The 22,542-nt window shown below is 39.3% G+C and overlaps 1 protein-coding gene across 2 annotated transcripts in view; it reads right to left on the bottom strand.

Annotated features, from left to right (window-relative positions):
* Positions 1 to 22,542, bottom strand: part of XKR4 (XK related 4) — a 217,760-nt gene that overhangs the window by 64,696 nt on the left and 130,522 nt on the right. For both annotated transcript variants that reach the window (XM_079299851.1, XM_079299852.1), the window contains exon 2: positions 15,837 to 16,036. In XM_079299851.1, coding sequence (XP_079155977.1) covers positions 15,837 to 16,036 — 200 coding nt within the window. The remainder of the gene's footprint in view (positions 1 to 15,836; positions 16,037 to 22,542) is intronic.

Here is a 22,542-nt window from a genome sequence, read left to right as displayed (position 1 = left end):
GGAGAGGCCATAATAAAAACACAATGGGAATTTTTACATGACAGCCTTGGTAATGGCTTTAGAGGGCTGAACACATTTAAATGCCTGTATTCAAAGATACTCAGAAGCTAAAGCTTCTGGTTTTGACAACGGAAATATTGGTTGAAAGTGTTACCTCCCTTTTCTTCAGAATTTGTGACATTGTCATTAAATCAGCATCTTATGCAAATGACAGTGAGGAGAAAGTGTATTGGGGTGGAGGAATAGAGAGGAGGACAAAAAGGAAGAAATAGGACTGGTCATCATGGATTAATAAGCCAGGGAATGAATATTTAGGCAGTAGGGCTTAACTGGAACCAGGATCAAATAGTCACTGTGAAGAACTAATAAACATTTTAGCACTCACGGGTGAGGTGCTAATGAAATTGTGTGTGTGTTTTTGTGCCCATATGGGGGAAGAAATCAAAAACTAAATATTAGTTAATAAATTAATACTATCCTTAGGGAAAAAATTTGTTCCTTTTGGTCATCTTATCTGGCAACAAAAATGTAGACTCATAAGTAAGTTCATAGTCTGATAGGTACAAGATACATCAATAAAAGAGAAAAAATTAAAGAAAAACTAATTGTACTCCAGACAACCCTACTTATTTAAAGAAATATATATATATATATTCAAAATTATATATATATATATTCAAATTTGTAGTGTTTATTAAGGAAGTCATGAAGGCCCTTTAAGTTGTAAAATATCTTGTAATTGGATTACTACTGTTACAAGACTAAAAGATATTAATGATTTCACAGGATATCATAAAAAGACTCAACTATTTTCATGGTTTTCAACAATATGTAATTTCAGTTTTTTAGTGGGTTGAGATGTCATTTGGATCAACAAGTATTTAGAAAATTCCTCTGTAGCCTCAACATATTTACAAACACATACATGCAAATTTTTCTTTAAGTTACACATACTTATTCATTTGGAAAGAAGATTACATATTTATGTGCTTAACTATGAATCCCTTTTCCTAACTTGAGACATGCAATTTTTAAAGTTTTTTTCAAAGAAACAGGTCATTGGTGTGTTATAGGAAGAAACCAAAATATCACACCAAAGATGTGATCTAAAAGCCTGGTGTTCTCTTCATTACATTCCAGCTTTCCAAATACTTCAGATCTTCTCTCCTTACAGACTTGGCAACATTTAATATACAGTTCTTGGAACCAGAAATTTAGTAGCTGAGAACCATCTTACTATAGCCTTTCCAGCAGGACTATTTTACTTAATAGCAGGTACAGCTCATATATAGAAAAATGTGTGAAAGTCTCTAACTGGGATCCTTTCTTAGCTGAAGACTTTGTTCTACAAATTACCCATGTGCAGACATTTGTCTAACCATGCTCTATAGTACCTTTCAATCTTGCTTTTAACTTTTGTATATGCAGCTATCTGTCTCTTCTGTTTCAAGACTGCATAAAGGATGCTCTATTTAGAGTCAAATCTGGAAATTGATTCACAGTATGTACAGGTACTGTCAAAGCAGAATATATTCTTAAAGTGTCTGATCTTCCTAATTTGTTCTACAGAGCCAGTTTAAATATTCTGAATATATAAGCTGAAAGACTTGGTCTTGATGACTGATGAAACCTTGAGTAGGAGAAAAAAAAGCCCTTAATGCATAAGAGTTCCTCAAGTGTAGTAAGAAACAAACATAAGACAAGTCAGCTGTGATGGACTTGCTACTTCATTTGCTGATAACAACTAGAGCAAGACACTTCACTGAATGGTATAAAAACATTGTACAATAAACAGTTCAGGAACAGCCTGCCATGAAGAAAAATGCTTTTTCTATCTCAGAAAGCAGAACTCTGAAAGACACAATGGCTAGATTGTAAGCATTTGCTGTTAGAATGCTGAATAATAACAAGAGTACTCATAACAATAATAATAATAATAATAATGTTCTTCAATCCCTGGTCGCCTTTACTGGCTGTGCTTGGCCTCAGCAATACCTGACAACAAAGGGATACCTTATACAGGCAAATGTTTTAAAGATAACAGTTCCTCAACTCACAATTCACACTTTGCCACTGTTCATCTTAGTGGTCCTTCAGCTTTCATGTTAGGTGAAGTATAGCTAACACACTTTCCTAGGGATCATTTGCAGCTCTGTGCATTTTATCCAGCTGATCTTTTCAGAAGAGATTTTTTTCAAAGCTCTGTTCATTCTTGTTGCCTCAATTGTACCTCAGTTTCAGAGACAAACACACAACCCTGCCTTTGGGGTAGCAGATTTTGCTGCCCTCTTATATTTAAGCTTTTTCCTACTAGGAAGCCTTTCACAAAGAGAGAAACTCCTACTGCGTTTTAGATTGCTCTGGGTCTTGGCCCATGTCCTTGTTCAAGCCCCAGCTAAAAGTGAACTCTTACAGCTGCTTTAAGTAATTGAGAATCAAAATTTAGAAGTGAAATGCGGATACCACCTTCCCCATTACAGCATTTAGCTGCTGCTGTCATGAAGCAATCAGCCTGGTATTGTGACTGTGTTGTGAGCCTCTCTGATCTAAACATGTGTTAGCTTAAAATATCAATTCAATTGCAGTGCATTATGCTCTGCTCAGAAAACCCATCTGGCTCCAAAGGCTGCTGCCACAGGATGTGCTGCTGCTGTGAAGCCAAAGGCCTGTTTCTGCCCTTGTTTGCACTGCTCTGCCTCTCAAGGAATGGCATTGAAGAGGCTGAACGTGAACCACTCCAGAGCAGGTGTGGAAACGAGTTAGCCAGGTGTATGGTTACATCATGCAAATTTCCCAGCTTGTTTTCCCCATTTTGCTGCTACATGCATTATCAAGGAAGTGAAAGAAAACCCCTCAAAACCAGAGAACACCTTTGGATTTCTTTTTGAGCAAATGATTGTAACCTCATTTCTTTCCTACTGAATCACTGCCATTCAAGATACTTTCAAGCATTTCTGAGCTGTCTCTTTATAACAAAACTGATTCCATAGGGGTGGAAAGTAAAATCACAATTTTTAAAGGAAATACCAAGAAAAAAAGATATTAAATATTCATATTCTAGCAGAATTTCTTTTTACTGCAAATTATTTTATTGTCTACTGTGCTTGCAGGTGAAAATGCATCACTGAAAACCTTTAGATGAGTCGTGGTCTCATGGCATGAGAGAGATCTGCTGGGACTACCGTGGGTCTGAAGAAAAGGCATGGGGAGCCATTTTCAGTTTTCTGTTGCCTTGGACTCACATTGCACATTTTCTGCCTTCTGCTGAGCAAAACCAGCACAGAGCCGAGTTACTGAGGAAAGCAGTTATGTTTTGAGCTATATTTAAGGATGACAATCTGCTATGAATATAGAGAGAGTAAATGCTACCATGTCACTTAGGGTCAGGATCAAGATCATCACCAGAGCTCAATTTTTTTATGGCTTTGGGGCATGTTACTTATTTAGCTTCATTACCAAGAGTGGCTAACCTAGGAGCTCAAAATGAGCTCTGAATGCCCTTTCTCTGACATGGGAGATCTGGGAAAGATCCAGCTTAACTAGATCAAACAGCTCTTATCTATCTATCTATCTATCTATCTATCTATCTATCTATCTATCTATCTATCTATCTATCTATCTCTTCATCCATCTTTCTGGTGATAACGAATCACTCAATACATTTATCCACAGAGCAGCAAGGAGACTGTAAGAGACCAGAGGCACTCATTAAAGCCTGGAAAGAGCCTGAAGTTGCATAAGCTTTCAGAGGGCTCTGATGCTGGGGTGGCAGCAGATGGCTGAAGGAGGGGGACACCCCGTCATTCATTGTCCCTGTGATGGGGACGACAGCACAGCTCACGAAGCAGCCCCTGAGCTGCTGCAGATTTTAGTACAGCATAAAGCTGTACTAAAGAGATGGGGGCTGGTTTATATCATTTTGCAGACAGAACTGCAGTGAATTGGGAGGTTTTCTGTGAGTCACTGTTGTCCCCACTGCTGGGGACACGGCAGCAGCCTGGCTCAGAGTGATATGGCAGCTGGCAGAAGGGGTTTGCTGCTGCTGATCTCTGCTACATGTGAGCCCTGGAATCCCCATGGTCCCCCGGTCCAGCACCTGCAGGATGCTCCCAGTCACCCCCTGGGCTGCTCTCTGACCCTGCCATGGGGCTCCTGGGTCCTGCTGGTTTCACTGGGTAGGAGCTCCAGGGAAGCTGCGGCTGCCAGAGCTCCTGCAAAACTGTGACAATCCTAGATGGCTGCTAGAGGAGGACAGGGAGCACTTGTGGCTGTGTCAGAAAAAGTCCCACCGAGGAAGGATTCAGTTCATGCTTTTGACTCAATTATGGGAGTATGGAAGAATTCCTCTGCATCTTGAAGTGTGCACAGAGTGGGAAAGAACACACAGAGGCAGCGCCTGTTAGCTATAAGGGGGATCAATAGTAATTGAGTAACCTCATACCACAGGGTTCTTCCTGCCCAGGCTATTTAACTCCTGAGAGCACATTGGCCACCCATGCACAAATGATATGCTAAAAGCCCCACTCAAAAAAAACCCTAGAAATTCTCTCTTCAGCAGCAACACAACAGCCGTTAATGATTTGTTTTTAAACTGCATTCATTATATACAGAGAACAGAATACAGTTTACCACTTTATTAACTGACATGCTGTGAGAAATAACACCCACTGGAAAAAGAAAAATATGTTAAATTCATTTTCATTATAATTTAGTTAGGAAACCAAAAACTAATAAAACACATTTAATAGGTTTTTATCCCCATTAGGTTAGGTAGAATGTCATGCTTAACACAAAAGACAGTTACTTAATACCTTTCAAGGTAAAACAATGCTCCTATAAATCCCAGCCCAACAAGTAGATTTTGCTCATTAAAACAGTTCCACTCAGTTCAGTGAAAAGGTGCCCACAGGGGTGAACCTCCTGTGCCTGACTGGACCTTTTGTTTGAGTCTCACTGAAACGCTGCAAAACTATGAGCACAAAGCAAAAATGCAACAGGTTTTATATTTGCAGCTTGATACTCACCTAACACACAGGTGAAAAATACTAATATGTATAAAACAAGTTACAGGTATGGAATGCCATGCAAATTTTGTCATTGTAGAGAATACCCTGTACACTACCAAACTTGAATGTCATGTGAGACACATTTTAAAACCTGCATTCCCACTTTGACATACAACTTGCATTTCCTCAATAGAAAAAAAATACTTTTCTGCTTAATTTTGGGGGAAAAAATAATTTTGCAGATTAACAAACTAGCAGTGAAAATGCAGTAGTAATGGAAGTGACAGAAAATTTCAGATCTGTGCTTTAGGTGTGAAGCTGGACTTGCACTTTGGCTCTGTGACTGAAGATTTAAAGGTAACTGCACGATGAAATTCACATTAATTCTTATCTTTGAGGTATTGTGCAATCTTTGGTCAAGACACAATCACGACTAAAATTTCTCACTGCTGTATTAGACACAGGAAAGCCTTTTCTGTGCCAAGCATGCGTCACTTTTTTTACTATCTCTGAGCAAAAATATCAGGCATAAAAACACAAGAACCCAAAATGAAGCTGGAAATTTTTCCTTGGCAAGTTCACTTTTAGCACAACAAAAAGGGAGCAGAAGGATATGCCACCAACTTTCTGACATTCCCCAACAAATAAAATTCAGTGTGTAGGCAATATATCACGCTTGCAGAAACTAAATGCACTACTTTGTGTCTCAGGCTCTCTTTACCACTATGTATACATTAGCAGCTTTATGAAGGCACTGTTAATATCAAAAACTGTAGATAATATGAAAATAATTTTTATTGGGTTTGTTTGCCATTCCTTGCAGCATTAAAGATTTTTTTTTCACAATACCTCCAGGCTCACAGCACCCTTACAGCCTGGATCCATCAGAGGGAAGCAGCTGATCTGCAGGAGAGCAGAGCTGCCCTGCAGAGGGATCTCAGAAGAATGAGCAGAGTGACAAAAAGGAAAAGGAAAACTGTTGCATGTTCATATCATTTTGGGCCACCAGTACTAGAAATACTTTCACAGACTGGACTGAGGCCAGTGAAGGGTCACTGAAATAACAGGATCATAGAATGGTCAGTCCATGCTCTTTAAATGGTCTCTCTCCATCTGCCTCTTAGGCCTCCTTTGGGTACTGAAAGGCCACTGTTAGGTCATCCTAGTTCCATGCTGAACAATCCTAATTCTCTTATCCTTTCCTTGTAGGAGAGGTTCTCCACCCCTCTGATCAACTTGAAGTCCTCCTCTGGACTCACTCCAACAGGTCCATGTCCTTCCTGTGCTGGGACCCCAGGGCTGGGTGCAGCACTGCAGGTGGAGTCTCACCAGAGCAGAGCAGAGGGGCAGAATTCCCCCCCTTGCCCTTCTGGCTGTGCTGCTTTTGACCCAGCATGGGATGTGGTTGGTTTTCTGGGCTGTGAGTGCCCATGGCTGGGTCATGTCCAGCCTCCCACCCACCAGCACCCCCAGATCCTTCTTATCAGGGCTGCTCTGGATCTGTTCATCCCCCAGCCCATGTGAAACTGGGGGTTGCCCTGACCCAGGTGCAGCACTAGCACTTGGTCTTGTTAAACCTCATGAGATTGCCATGGCCCCACTTCCTGAGATTGTCCAGCTCCCTCTGGATGGCATCCTGCCCTTCAGGTGTGTCAAATGTACCATTCAGCTTCATGTCATCTGCAGATTTGCTGAGGGTGCACTCAATCCCTTTGTTAATGAAGGTATTAAATAAGACTGGTCCCAATATGGACCCCTGAGGAACCCCACTTGTCACCAATGTCCATCAGAATTCTGAGTCACTGACCATTATCCTCTGGATGTGACTGTCCAACCACTCCCCTGTCCATCCAGCAGTCTACTCATCAACTCCATCTCTTTTCAATTTAGAAAGAGGGAAGTTGTGGGGGATCATGTCCCAGGCTTTGCAGAAGTCCAGGTATAACATCTGTAACCCTTCCCTTGCCCACTCAGAGCCACAGTGTCAGGGGCTAGAGCACACAGTGCCTGAGTTGGGTTTGTGTAGCCCCAGGGAGGATTGGTAGAGTGGACTCTGAACCAAGAGCAGAGATCTCATTGCCATGTTCTCCTGCCTAAGAGGAGAATTACACAAAACCCTAAAACTTAGAGGCACACAGTGAGTCAAAATTGCAAAAAGGGAAAATTTGATTTGCTGTAGGAAAAGAGATTTTTGCCAGGGCAGTAAGCACTGGTACAGAGACTGTGGGCTCAGCAACCACAAAAGTGCAAAAAATTCTAAAAGACTGAGGAATCTGATCAATTTTTGCACATGGTTGTGCTTCCAGAAGGGTTTGGACCAGATTGATTGAAGACCCTTTGACCTATCTTATTCTTTCATTTCTGTGGCAAGACACTCAGCTGGTGTTAGCTGGAAATATCACCCAGAAGTGAGATTATCAGTTTAGTATTTGAACAAACTGCATCAAAAATCCTTGAGAAACCAATCTTTAAATTATATTCCTATGCAAACCTAAGTTTATAAACCACTTAAAATATTTTCCTTCAGACTGGCATAATACTTATAAGGTATGACAAAATATATATCTAAAGTTCTGTTCAAATATCCAAATATATGACAATATTTTTCAAAATTCAGTGAAGGAGACACCTACCTACTATCTTTGGAAACCAGATGAATTATTGAGACCTTCCAACAGGTTTTAGCTAGAGACACCTCTACCTGCTAGGGTAGCTAATGTGAGAAGAATGAGGACAAAAAGAGCAGCAGTGACATGAATACTGAATCTCCTTAATACTGTTTCTAATGACTTTTTTCTATTAAAATTATACATGCAGATTTCATGCTGGTATGTTATGTATGAAGCCTTATTGCTATTCAGAATGACCTGAATAATTTATTCATTTTCCTGTGATGTAATGAGTGGAAAAAAATGTTCAATGAGTGGCCAAGCTTCACAAATTATTTTTGCATCATAATGCAAACTCACATTTATATGTCTATACAGTGCTGTGTGATCCTCTAGTCTTTTTATAACCAGTTAATAGCTAATAAACAAGGATAAAGATATCAGCATAAACTCATTAAAAAACATAGTCACCAGAACATATTATTTATAAAAAAATGTTTGATGCAGTTCCCCTCATTTCTAATGCTGCTAGAGGAATTAGAGTTATTTTACTGCAGTTAAACAAAGAATAAAAATGCTCACTAGTCATCTGTGATTGGCTTTCGGGGATTGAGATACTGTAAAATGGGTTTGTTAAGAAGCAACACCTTAACTCTGCCAACTCCTTATCTTCCTGATAATACCTGTGTACATTGCCTCTTGCTTTTACAAATTGTATGGATGCATCATATTTTTAGAAGTGACAGGACCTCAGGAAACACAGGAAATAAGCACAGGACTTAAAGCATTATAGGGTTACAAAAAGAACTATAGGGTTAGAGAAACACCCATGGTCTCATAATCACTCCCTGGACATGGGTGCTGAGAGAGAGCTGGTATTCAGAAAAGATGGAGGTAATGGCAAAAGCAGTGTGTGTGAATGGAATGACAGCAGGATGTTTCAGAAAGTGTTCCCTGATAAAATAGATTCTGTTTGCATACAAAATCACTTTGGGGAAGGATAGTGGGTAGTTGTTAGAGTCTGCTGTAGACTTCCAGAGTTAAATTTGGATATGGATTGAGATGTTCAAACCATTATTACAGGCAGAAATTCTGCACAGAATTGTCTCGTTATGGCAGCCTCTGATTTGTCAGATATAGGCTGGAGAAAAAGTGCTGCTGAAGGCAGCCCAGATATTCCAGAGTGTGACAACTGACAGCTTTTCTGAGAGAAAGCAGAGAGGATTCTTTCTAAACTTAGTTATGGAAAGTATAGAGGTTGTTACAGGACATCTAATTGTAGCAAAATAGCACTGAATCACATAAAAGTTGGTTTAATTTATGTAGAATGGAGAGATAAACAAAAATAGATCTGTTAGTATGCCTAACAGAATTTTAGAGAAATGAGTGAAGGCAGCAGAAATTAATTGTTCTGTTCCTTATTTCTCTGTGGGGAGACTTGGATTTTCTTTGAGGCAAAGCACAGAAGGATTTCTGGAGCTTTAGAACACTGAAACCCAACAAATTCCAGAAATAAAAGCTTTAAAACCTACCTCAGAAATGGTTCTTTGATGAAAATGAAGAAAAGAATGATGAGCAATAAAGGCTGTGCTTTATAGGACAATTTTCCATAAGGGCTCTTGAAATAAGAGCTCAAATACAGAGCCAGCTGATAGAAAATAAGAACAGAAAGGAAATCTGTATTACTGTAGAAGGAAGCAAAACTGGAAGTTCTTTTCACCCAATGCAACCAAAACCTCTCTGTCTCAGGATTCAAAATAAGCCAATGTATGAAATCCTGCTGTTGGTGAGAAGCATCTTAAGCGTCCCCACTTAGAACTGGTATGTAAATGAAAAGAAGGCATTTCATAAGTCCCTGGCTGAAGCAGGACTACAAGGCAGACTTCAACACAAAGCTTTAGAGCAGCTTTTGAAGCAATAACTAACTGAAAATAAAAGTAAATCTAGAACCATAGGATGGCTTGGGTTGGAAGGGACCTTAGATGTCCTCTAGTTCCTAATCTTTGCCATGGGCAGGGACAACTTTCAGGAGCATCAGATTCCTCAGAGCCCTGTCCAAACTGGCCTTGAAACATGAAAGTGTATAAAAAAGAATGGACACATTTAAAATGAAGTAGATCATAAGAGAGATACAGAGTCTAGCATAACTCTATATTTTTCTTTCATAACCCCTTTCTCAACAAGTAAAATGTGGGACATCTAATCTATCAAATGGCAGAATGGTGAATACAATGCTAATGGGAAAGTGCTGGTGACACTTGAGAGGTTAGGGAATAGTAGAATAGAAACAAGGCAGGTAAAGGAACTAATTAAAGATACTGCAGATTATGTTGAAATGCTAATAAAGAACCCTTGGGGTGGAGTAGAGTTACTCTTACCATTTTAATACTGATTACACTTGGAACCAATCTTGTCTGAATACTTTTAATGACCTTTGTTTAAGACAGAATTTATTAGTAAGTGTTTGGGAGATATTGTCAATGTAGGAAAGGAGAGTGATATGTGGAAAAATCAGGGCCACCTTGCAGGCTGGAAAAGTAGAAAAGAGATGAAATTTCATTACATGCATTTAGTTGCTAATACATTTTTTGATGTAATTGAAGTATCACCAAAGTGACATGACACCAGAAGAGCCTGTGGGTTTTAAAGGAACATGAAATAACTAGAATTAACTAGTCCAACACCTGAGTGAACAGGGAATTACAATCCTAGATCATACCTAGTGAGATATTGCCATGAAAAATATGGGAGCTCTGGATAAATATTGTCTGGAGTCTTCTGTGCAGTCCTGGTCATCTGTATATACCAAAGATGAATTCAGACTGGGGCTGAGGAAGAAAAAGTCTATGCAGAAAATTCAGAACTTCTCATGAGACGAGAGAAAGCACAGCAGGAGGAATGATTGCACTTTTCCATCAAAGTATCTCTTATTCCCTAATCCCATTTTTCACTCACAACAGTCCCACTGGGCAAGAGAAAGCAGTGCAATTCCTTGTCCAGAAGGATGCATATTTGGGATGACTAGTGGTTAGTATGTAATAAAAAATATATTAGCCAAAGTCTGACTGCTTTTCCCTATAGTGGAGACTCTCAATTTTTATTTTTAAAATTATATCTTTTTTTTAATTTTTGCTTTGTATTGCCTGTTTTTTTACAACATTTAAGAGAACATAATTATCTTGAGACGTTGGTTGTTCTCTTACACTTGATTGAAATAATGCAATGGATCAGAAGTTCTTAAAAGCAGGACTGAAGGACAGAAATGGGCTACATAATTGTACAAACCCCATTTCCTTAGGGAACAAATGTAAAAACAGGGAAGGCACAAGAATAAATATGGACAGACTGATCATAAAATTAAAAAGCCATGACAGGCATCAGCAGGTCTCTATCAATCAGAGAATTAAACTTTGAACTGGCATATTAGATACAAAGGTTATAACTAGTTTTAAGATTGTAATCAGGTTATGAAATGGATTATGTGACATGATTGCCTTCAGGAAGTCCTCTCCTGGACTATCAGAAACAAGGGCATGCTAATATGATGGCTCTATCCTAATGGGCACAAGATAACATTTTTAAAATTTGCAAAACAACCCGCGGATCAGTTTAAGAGTCATTTCCAGAAAACACATTTACTTTGTAGTTTATCATACTTGTTGATCCTTGTCACTGGAAATCTGTTTTGTCAAGTGTCAAGCAGAATCTGTAACTACAGGTTGCTCTGTTTCTCTGTGGAAAGGTTGGATGCTGGACTGCAGTGGTGCAGAACCTCGACAACACAGAGAAAAGTAATGGCAACTTGCCCAGAACTCAAGTGCTGCACCTGATTTTCATACAAATATACATTGAATTGTATAAAATATTGCATCAGAATTCTTTTGATGTATTTTATTTATTTATTTATTTATTTGTAGGGCATTGCAATTGTAGGCAGCATTTCACAGAGTAATCCAAAATTGCTGTGAAGGTAACTAAAAAAAAAAAAAAAGTTGTGTCAAAGCGTAGCACTGTCCACACAAAAAAAGATTGTTGACTTAAATGATTTTCAGTTTACTGTGCTGATATGAAAAGAGTCTGAATTCCTGATGCACAATTGCTGAGCTTTGCCAGATTTTTTTAATCAATTAGTTAGCAACATAATTTGCTTCTGCCAGATAAAGTTAGGACATATCAGCCATGTTATTAACTGCTATCAAGTCTGTGAGGTCTCAAGCAGGAGCAGCAATTTCTTTGGAGTAGCGGGACTGAAGAGCAATGCTTGGTAGCTCTGCAAATTTCTGTACACTGGCTGCAGTGTCAGCATATGAACAGTGTAGGGTTCCAACAGAGTTGGTAGGAAATGGGAAAATTTTTGGCCAGGGATATTTCCTGGAATTGCATTTTCACCAGAATCCAGCAGCTCTGTGGTGTGTGGTGACTTCAATGAAACTCAATGAATTTATAAAGTGGTCTGAACTTTTCATTTTGCTTCTGGCACTACTGTCAGTCCCCATTAAGAAATGCAGCTTTATATGACATAAACTTTGATTAGACTTTGATTAAACTTTGATAGAGACTTTGATTAATAGCACTGTATGGAGAAACCAGAACAAACCTCCCAGGGGCTGATGAAGAAAAAATTGTCAATGCAGTAAACAGGAATGAGAAGCTAATCTATAATTTAAGCAATGTGTTAATTAGTACAGTATAAATAATGAAATCTGTGGTAAATCCAGGGAGTCATCTTGTCTGTCTGCTCATCTAGGTGCAGTTAGAACACCATACCCTTGAATAGGAAAGTGGTATCTGTGTGATAACTGCTGGGAGTCTCTTTCCAATAAGAGGGTCAGCAGGACTTTTTGCTTGCTGGAGTTAACTCATTTGAAGATGAGAAGCCTTTCTAAAATCAAATGGCACAGAGGGAAATCCAAAGTAAGTAAAAGAAGAGTTCCAAGGGATGACTGCTAGTCTGTGGGCAGGACTACCAAGATGAGGTACCACATTAAGGGACATCTCTGACCTTCCTTATCTTCCCTGCTGCCTATCCTCCCTTGCCTCCCCAGCACTGGCATTGTCCACTGTGACATCCCCCTGTCCCAGGGAGTTTGGCTGTGCTCAGAGCAAAGGCAGCAGAAACAGACCCCTGTGAGGAAAAGAGGAAGGAATTACTTATTTCAAGGCACATCACTCAATCTTCTAGAGAGCAGGTATTTCTTCAAACTCAAAGGAGTCACCAGAGTGGAAAAGGTGGATGTAAAAGGGGCATTAGCACAGCTCCAGTTTAGTCTACTGTCACACTGAAGTTGTTTGTCTTCTTGAGAAATTAGCACCTAGAAACCATCAGCTTCCCCCCCAAGCAACTGGACTCCTTCCACTCAGAATAAGAATGAACATTGCCTCTAAAAGTGCCAGTTTTGATGAAATCTTAAAGAAGACTCAGATTTTTAGATAATAATTTAGGTACTGTTTTACTATTACTCTGTTATCTCTGGATGAGGATGCAGAGGAGGGATAAGGATTCATGGGGACTGCTGATGGTCCCCCACACAAGCCTTGCTCTGCTGCAGGGTCACAATACAGGGGTACACAATCCTTGCTGGAAGGTTGGGGAGCCCAGGCAAGTGCTAAAGGATCCCTGGGGTGCATCCTTTGGGCTTTTGAAGTGATCCTTACTGCAGTGCATGGGAGACTGGGAGAGGAGGTTTTGCAGATATTGCACAATATTTTTCATGATGCCCATAAAGATGCATTTACATCTGCAAGTATTTCTTACCTTGGTTAGCAGGGCTTAGTTACTGAAATAAGAAATAGACTGAATCAAGCCAACACCCACTACAAAACTTGGAATCTTCAGTAATGCTAATAGCATTCTCCTGTTGGGAATTATGCTATTTTGTGCATTTGGAATTGAAAATATAGAATTTCATAAATAAAAATACTTAAAAGTTTTTCTTGCAGCAATTAATGGGTTAATGTTAAAAATACCCTGCTTACAGACCATTGATTTCCCATGCCAAATTTGTGGTTTGTGAAAGTCATAGGCTTTTAAGAACATGGACCAGTGACATCAGTTAACAATTCTCATAATAACTTTATCCTCTGGGACAGAGAACTAAAAGAACAACAATAAAAAACATGTAACATTCCCTAAACAGAGAAAATCAATCTAACACCCTGTTTATTGATCCATGTTGGAAATCTCTCTAACAGGCTCAGTGAGTGGACAGCCAGCTGAAGCAGATACCTTATGGCTGGGCCTTTCAAAATACCCATTTGTAGCATGATACCACTGGGACAAATTATGCTTTTCTTATGCAGCCTCACAGCTAATCCACCATCCTATGGTGCAATGCATTATCCTTATAATTTCTTCAGGAAAGGAGAGAAAACAGGGAAAGGATTTTCACAGTTGGCTGAAACATATTAGCTTTTATCATGAGTATGATGGTACTACTGTTTAAGAAAATGCTACCACCTTGTTTAATTTTGTTAGGTTTTTTTTTTATTGCATCCTTTTCTCTGTGGAAGTTGGAAAAAAATGGGGGAAGAGATCATAAGTAAATACCTTCAACCTACTCAGCTGAAATCCATAATTATGGTTTCATTACTTTCTGGTTTCTGATACATAGGTTTCACTGAACTGATTGCAGGCTGCAGGAACCATTTTTGCCTTTTAAATTGAAGCATTTCAGGTCTCCTCTAATTAACAACCACTTGCAGAGTGTATCACAGGCTTAGTGCCTACTCACCAGGCTCATTTCTCAGAGACAGATCTGTTATTGCACTAAAATGAGGACAAGAGGCATTCTGTATTAATACTTTATGAAGATAGCTCAGTTACAGCTGACCATACAGTATTCTGCCTATGCTCTTCTCCTAAGACTTTCTCTGGACTCGTTTTTCTGGGTGGACAAATCTTGAAGTGCTAATACCTTCTCCACAATGATAATAGTTTGAATTTGTTTGTGTGGGGCCTTATCATTTTGAGAAATACCTGTAGGAAGTGCATAGGCAAACTTCCTTGTACAGAGCACCAACTAATTGAAATAGAAACTTTAGTTTTCTTTTCCCATTAAGGTGGCAGAGTTTTAGATCTAATAAAATAAAACCACAGGAAGAAGTGCTGCTCTTTATTACATGACAGTTCAGAGCTCTGTAAAGGTAAAGCCTCTGATTTATCTGCAGGAAACTGCCCAGGATCAAGATCTTCACACAGTTTGTGCCCAGTCCTTTTTTACCCAAACAGACTCACTGCATGTTACTCATAATAAGCTAACCAGACCTAACATTTTCTTGGAGAAAGGTGCTGTCACATTTTCTTCTTGTATAGTGGTAAGGACATGAGCTATTCCTTAAAAGCAAATGACAAAAATGCTGCATTTCCTTCCTCCCTCTATCCCTCTGATTCTTCCCTCCTCCCTTCACTCCTCACTGCCTCATGGCATTTTTGTCACCTTCTGGATCCCAAGTTTTCATTCACTTCATTACCTTGCTAAAAATTCTGTCCAGGTGCAGCCATAAGGCGAAACAATGGCACAATACAAAAGGACAGCTGCCAGGTGGCCAAAAGCAGCATGAAAGAAGCAATAGTGAATGAGATATTCTAATATCTGCATCACCAACTGACAAAGCCATATAGCAGGACATATTCATACATGTACCATTTCAAAGAAGTAACCACACTTGCTGAAAGCATCAACCTTAGAAGGAAACCCAGAGTGTGCAGGAACAAGTACTGCTTGAGAGATGATTTGTATTATTTCAGGCAACCACAGCGGAGAACTGATGAGCATAAACACTGGCATTTTCTTCACAGAATTGCTGTTATCTCCTGTGCTGTCTCCTGTTTTGCATAATACCATATGAACCTCATTACTGCAGTTTGCAGGGTTTTGAACATTCACAGAAAAAAGCATAGAGAGAAGAGTAATAGTTTGATTGATGCAATTTTCACATTGGCCCAGTGGATAATCAGAAAAGCTCTTATATTACAAGAACAGGCAGAAAGCAAAACACTATAAATCCTACCCAAAAGTGAGGGCCATTAAGAAAGGCTAAAAAACCCTCTAATAACACAGGCTTTCTTGACAGAGTTATTGCTAACAGCTAAATAGCAGCTAGCAGGCAAGATCTGCTCTTATGCCAGGCACACCGCAGCCTGAACTAGGATAAATATGTATGTGTGGAAATGACATCTTCCAAAAATTATAAAAAACAAATAGATTAAATGAACCCCTACCTTGGAGAGCCTGGAGGGTACGAGTCTGTACAACAATACAGAGTTGCAGGACCAGCTGTGGTGCACTTTCCAGAAAGGTGGCTAGCAAATGCAGCATACTCACATCTGCATACTCATACACCATTTTCCAATAAAACCGCCATCTGTCATTCTCTCCACTCTGCCGACTCCGGATACCCAAGTACATTGTGTGAAAATACCTGGAAATGAAACAGAGTGGTTATAGAAGCACAGAATGGTATTTTACAGGTTATGCTTCTGCCTGCAAATAACATATTGCTCAATGTACTTCAAAATAACGAACATTTATCTGAGAAGATCGTTATATTTCAATTCATAATAGTTGATGTGATAAGAGTAAACTAAATTGAAGACAAGACTAGCCTTTATAAGGCCATTGAAAAAACTTAGCATTGTCTTTATTTGTTAAAAAGTATTTCTTTCAAGGACCTAGTTGACTAATTTGAAATTTATGGGTGGTTTCTAGCTAACATGGCCTTCCTCCCAGGTTTTTTCCAATAATGAGAGTTTAATCTCCTTCTGCATGGCTCTATTAGGACATGGAGGACCACCTGCACTGCAAGTCTGAGGTGGCCTCAGCCTGTAGCTCTGCTGTGGCTGAGGTAATTGTCCTGCTTTTTCACCCATCCTATGCACTGAGTATTTCAGATGCTGCCAAACATATAGTGGTTTTCTTCCCCATCGTTTGATTATTTTCGTTGGAGAGAAGATGTAGCTGTGAGTTCCTGTTTTAGGAGGCGTGGAGTTCTGGCTGTGGGTTCCCTTGGAGATCAGACATCACTCACTAGGGCAGCTCCCGTGCAGCAGTAGCAGTAAGAAGCAGCAGGAGCCAGGAACCCAACAGGATGCTGCTGCTCCCCATAATAACCTGAAGATAAAGGGAGCAATAGCCAAAGTCTGTCAGCTCTCCTGGCCTGTGCAATCAGCAGGAAAAACACCTGGCAACCAGCTCATTGAGATTTTGTGTAGATTTTGGTGAGTGCAGGAATAATGGGTGGTTCAGTGCATCAAGGGATGTTTTCTGAAGGCTGGTACCCAGATGCTGGGATGCTTGTGGTGGCCCTTGCAGAGCTTGCAGCAGCATCCCATGACACACCTGAGTCACAGCACAGTGATCACTCTGGGTGGCCTTTGATCCAATCTGTTGTTCTGATCTGATCACATTTATTCTGTGTCAGAAAAGCGCTCCCACCTTGTTTCTGCAATTTTAGTTCCAAACTAATTAAGGCTGGCTGAAAAAATCCCCAGTCTCACTTAATGAAAAATTTTGAAGATTAAGATACTGTCTTGCATCAGGGTGCCTTATGTCCTGTATTAGTAGCAGCAGTGGGTCACTAACTGATGTGGATCTTGGTTTCTTTTTCTTGAGGTATCTTTCATATCCTGTTTCTGACAGCACTTTCTTACGATATGTTTCATATGTTTTCACAGCAATTTTTAAAGTGGGATCCTATTTTATAATTAGTAAATTTTAACTACTTTCAATATGAATTGTTTTAATTAGTGAAGATAAAGTATTTCAGTATTTCTTCTTTCCACAGGCTCTCATCTTAAAACACTTTCATAAATGGTGAATTGTGAAAACTCTTTACAAAGGTTGCATGCAACCTTTAATCTCTGCTCAGCTGTAACTCTGGAGGTGTCTTATGCTGATGAGAAGACTTTTGGCTTCTGACTGGCAAAGAGCCCAAGACTTGGCTGCCTCCTTGAAGAACAACCCAGTACACCCTTGTACCAAATGCACACTCTACTGCAGAGCAGCAGTTTTTATTCAGGAATATTCACCAGACAAAACCAGGGACTAGCACAGAGAAACAGCTGAGAGGACAGATCTGAGCCTGCAGCATTTCTCTTGACAGTGCACATCACAGCAATATAAAAGGAAAACACATTAAACTCACATTTAAATTAAAATCACAGCAGGTGGCTTTGAATTTTATCAAAGTCCCATGTGGGAGTGAGCAGCAATGAACTGCTCAGAGATTGAGACCACAGAGGTACAGTAAACAAGACACCAACTGTAACTCTCATGCAAAACACTGAGCAGGTCTAGATGGGTCAGGGTGTGATGGCATAACTGGGGCTCTCTGCTGTCTTTGGGGTTAGGTAAAGGGAAATGGCCTGCTGCCCAGATCTGAAAGCCACTGAGCTGGAAAGGCATCTTTTGCTGCACTGCTCTGTTAATGGGGTCCATTGGACCCACAGGTTCTCAGTCACGATCCATTTAATTGTTCCTAGACCTCTCATTAAAGTCCTGCAGCACAACAGGGACAGGTAAGGCTTGTATTTCCTTCTGCAGTTTGTTGTTTGGGTGGGGTTTATTTGCCCTGCCTAACATGTCCTCCTAAGGGGCACACCTTGGAATATTGCACATAGGGGGAGCCGACAGCACCTTCAGCATCATTCTTTTAAGATACCACTAACCCTTGCTATAAATTCCTAAAGGAGCTGTGGCTGTTGAAAGTTGTGCCAGGAGGCTCTAGCTCTGCCAGTGGAGCCATCTGCAACTTCAGTTCTACAGCATTTGTACAAAAAAATACTTTTCCTATTACAAACATGACATACCGTGGCAGGTGAGGACCCCTAGGGTTCTCTACCTGCTCTGCAGAGTGGTTGTGCATGGCAAATATGTTGTGATTAATGAACCCGTATGGAAATATTTCCTCTCCCATTGCACTTTATTGTGAAACACTGGCAGTGAGTTATTGGGAACTGGGGAATCATTGCTCTTTGTCTACTTAGCTCTCTGCAATTTAAACACAAGGCATAGAGGAGGAAGATACTTTCTGTTTTACACACTGAGGACCAAATTTCAGCCTAGGGTGGCATTTTTTTTTCTGTCCTTTTCATTTTGGCCAAATTAATTGCAGGCTGAAATGAACATTTACACACATAATTACTGTCACTTATTTATAAGCACAATCAGGTGATTAGACAGCTAAACATTCTGATTTGCATCAACAATTAACTGCACCAGCAATTGATGTTAGGTGTGCAAATTAGCAGTTATTAAAATAAAAAGATTGTCTCGTAAAATGATTCATGTATTAAAGACACTTTTTTTCTGATAGTGAAATAGGGAAGAAAAAAAAATGGGAGAAATTGCTTTGTTGTAGTGGCTTCCAAATATAGCTTAACACTGCAGTAATGACACATTCCATTTATATATATATATGCATTATGTAATTCCACTTCAGACACTCACTGGAGGCCTATTGTCAGCAAATGTCATACAGACACAGTCAGAGGCTGTTCCTGATTTAAAGGATTTTTATATTTTGCTGTTCTGGTGTTGTTTTGGTGGAAATTCAAATTTTTATGTGTGTCCAGGTTGTGACTCTTGTATACAGTAATTCCAGAAGCATACAAGAAAAGGTAGTATAGAGCTCTGCATTGCAAAATGTCTTAGGTAAATTGATGTCAATGAACCTGAAAGAGCAGATGTGAATGTTATTATTTTGGTTGTGATTGCATTCAGTCAACTACAGTCTTTTGCTGGTGCTTTACAAATATACAAAAACTGCCTATCCATGTTCCCAAAGAGCATATAATTGACATGAAAAGAGATGAAAAGGAGTGAAGAACTGAGAGTTAGAGCACCTGAAAAAAAGGAAAAAGAAGCAGAAATGGGAAGTATGGTAACAATACTGCCATCTAGTAAAATAACTACTTTGTCTAATAAAACAAAAGCTTCTTTTAGTTGAAGTTTCTTTCTTCACTAGAAGGTTAAAACCAAATAAAAATCCACCACTCCACTCACTCCACAAACAGACCCTATAATATCATAGCTCTCTTGCTTGTGGAGAAAAACTTAGACGTAGCTGAGTTTCTTAGAGATTTTGCAATTAGAAGATTATGAAACCTCTCATGTGAAGTCAGACTGAGAGAGTTGAGATTGTCCAGCCTGGGGAAGAGAAAGCTCCAGGGAGATTTTATTGTGGCCTTCCAGTACCTGAAAGAGGCTGAAGGTTATGGTTTCAAACTGGAAGAGGGTAGGTTTTAATTAGACATAATGAATAAATTATTCATTGTAAAGGTGGTGAGACACTGGAAGAGGGTGCCCAGAGAAATTGTCAGTGCCCCATCCCTAAAAGTATTCAAGGCCACACTGGATGGGGCTTTTAGTAACCTGGTCTAATGGCAGCTGTCCCTGTCCATGCCAGGGAATTGGAACTGAATGATTTTTAAGGTCTCTTCCAACGCAAACTATTCTTGCAGTCTGTTATTCTATGACATGTATTATGAAAAAGCAATATCAAAACATTTTTATTTTAAAATTACTCTTTTACTCTCTCTTTAAAAAAAAAAACAACTTTATTTTATTTGAAGACAGATCACTGCCTGGGTTGTCAATGCTGATTTAATGAAGCTTATATTCAGAATTAATACAATTGAGTGAGAAGCACTATATCACTGATAATCAGATGGCAACATATAAAGACTGTTATTTGAGTCCTAATGTCTTAAACTTTGAAGGAAGTAAAGAATTTTTCAGCATTTAATTGTTTTAATTTATTTCAGTGCATCACACTCACAGTAAACAGACCACTGACAAAGCATAACCCTGAAGGATGTGAAGCTGAGACAAGACCAAAGGTGACATTCTTTTTTCATTATATTAATGATGGAAGGCAGTAAAGTAAAAAAACAACAACAAAAAAACAGAAAACTAGGCTACTCCTTGTGCTGTCCACCACAGGTGTCCAAGATGCAAAACCAAATAGAAATAAAAAATTTGTATTTGGGAAAAAATGTGTTCTGGACATTTGTTCTGATAAGACAGTGTCTCTCCAGTATTTCCAAAACCAAGAGCCCTTATTTTGCTCCAGGTTCACATGCCAATCTTGAGGATGGTCAGCATAGACTGAGGTAATTACATTAGAAATTCTTCTGGTAACAATTCACTTGCATGATTAAAGCATGCCCACTTTTGCATTTAATTGAGGTGAGGTAGTGTAATTATATGACAATACCAAATATTTATAGGAGTGCTTTCTATGTTTAAAGTGCTGTACAACCACTGCTTGATTAACTAGGATGAATGAAAATAATCCTACAGAGTTTGTTCCTCAGGAGTTGGCAGCTGACCAACCTAATACCTGCAGGTATTCTGCAGCAGCAAGGTATAACTTTCAGTCAGCACACGCAAATCCAGCTGATATTTCAGAAGCCCATGACTGGGAGGATGTGCCTTTTTCATGTGTGAAGAAAATTCTAACTCCTTTCTCCCTTATTCTTCCCCAGATCTTGCTCCAGTACAAGGCAGGCAAGGAGGACTTTGGAATATCTACCAAACAGGAGATAATTCCTTAGTGTCAGTTGTTCTGGAAGAGTGTTTAGGTACCACTGGCACCTGTTCTGAAGATTTCCAAGCTGCCTACAATCCAACTAGTCTTTTATAAAAGACTTTTATTTGGTGAATATCCTGGTATCCTTGAAACTGAGGATGCTTTTGGCAGTGATTTATCAGAACCCGACTTCTACTCCAGTCTACTGGATGTCACTTATGCCCATTTCTTCTAAGAACTTATTTCAGAAGCTGCTCCATTATGCTTCAGAGACACCATTCTTTTTCATACAGATAGCTGAGGCTTATTGTAAGTAGAAAAGAGAAACCAAACCCTTATTACTGGTGGACATGTTGTTCCCAAGCATGTGGGACCTGACTGCTCTTGCTACACATGCTTTGGCTCAGTCAATGTCTTCCAGTCTTCTGGGATTCTCACCCTAAAGTATGCTATTTGCTTTTACCTCCTTTCTTCCAGTCCTACAACTTTTGCAAGTCTTTAGCTACAAATTTAAATTTTTGAGATTTGGAAAAGTTGTGTACATCCGCTGTGCATTTAGACAGTGTGCACAAGTGTGTGCATATGCAAGTGCAGAGCCATATTGTGAGTCCAGCCTGACTATGGCTCTGAGCACTTGCTACAGATTTTCACCGTAATGAAATCATCCATCTGATGATAATATATACAGCTCTAGAAACAAGTTTTCAGTTTAGAAGTGTCAAAAACTACATTGTTACCATGTGCTTTATCTAAGAAGTCCTTAGGATGATACACATGAGTAAGAGACCATTTGCATTCTTTGGAAAAATGAAATTATTCTGATTTCATGCCTCATGTAGTCCATTTTATTGCAATTGCCTAAGTCTGTAGAGGATGCCTGCTTATGTTGCATAATCTAGTGAAGCACTTGTGAGAAAACCAAAAGTCATTAATGGCTAGTTGGAGCAGTCCTAGGCATTTATTCTGATGCCTAATTTGTCCCTACATCAAACACTATATTAAACAATTTAGCCATACCACAAACAGTTGTTCTTTCTGTGTTTGAGGTGTAGAGGATGAAAATCACTACTGCAGAGCTAAAAATCAGGAGAATAAACAGTAATTCGGATAAGTGGTATTTTCTTCTGTTGCTTAGTTACCAGAGAAAACTTAACTGTGTTTGTATCGCAACAGTATTTGCCATGTTAAATAACAACAGATTGTTCTATTTTACTTCTTATGTGCCTTTTTACTAGGTGTGCCTGAATACTTTAAAAAAAAAGTTTCTTTAGAAGGAATGCTTGCTGCCTTAGCAATACATGCTAGTGCTTATTCTTTTCATTCTGAAGAAACAAACAAATCCCTTCAGATTTAGTTCCTTACTCTAGAAAGGAAAAAAACAGTCAACATTTAATCTT

This window comes from Erithacus rubecula, assembly GCF_903797595.1.
Source record: "Erithacus rubecula genome assembly, chromosome: 3".
NCBI classification, from domain to species: Eukaryota; Metazoa; Chordata; class Aves; order Passeriformes; family Muscicapidae; genus Erithacus; species Erithacus rubecula.
The sequence above is the reverse complement of the archived record's forward strand: the minus strand, read 5'-3'. Positions and strand labels throughout refer to the sequence as shown.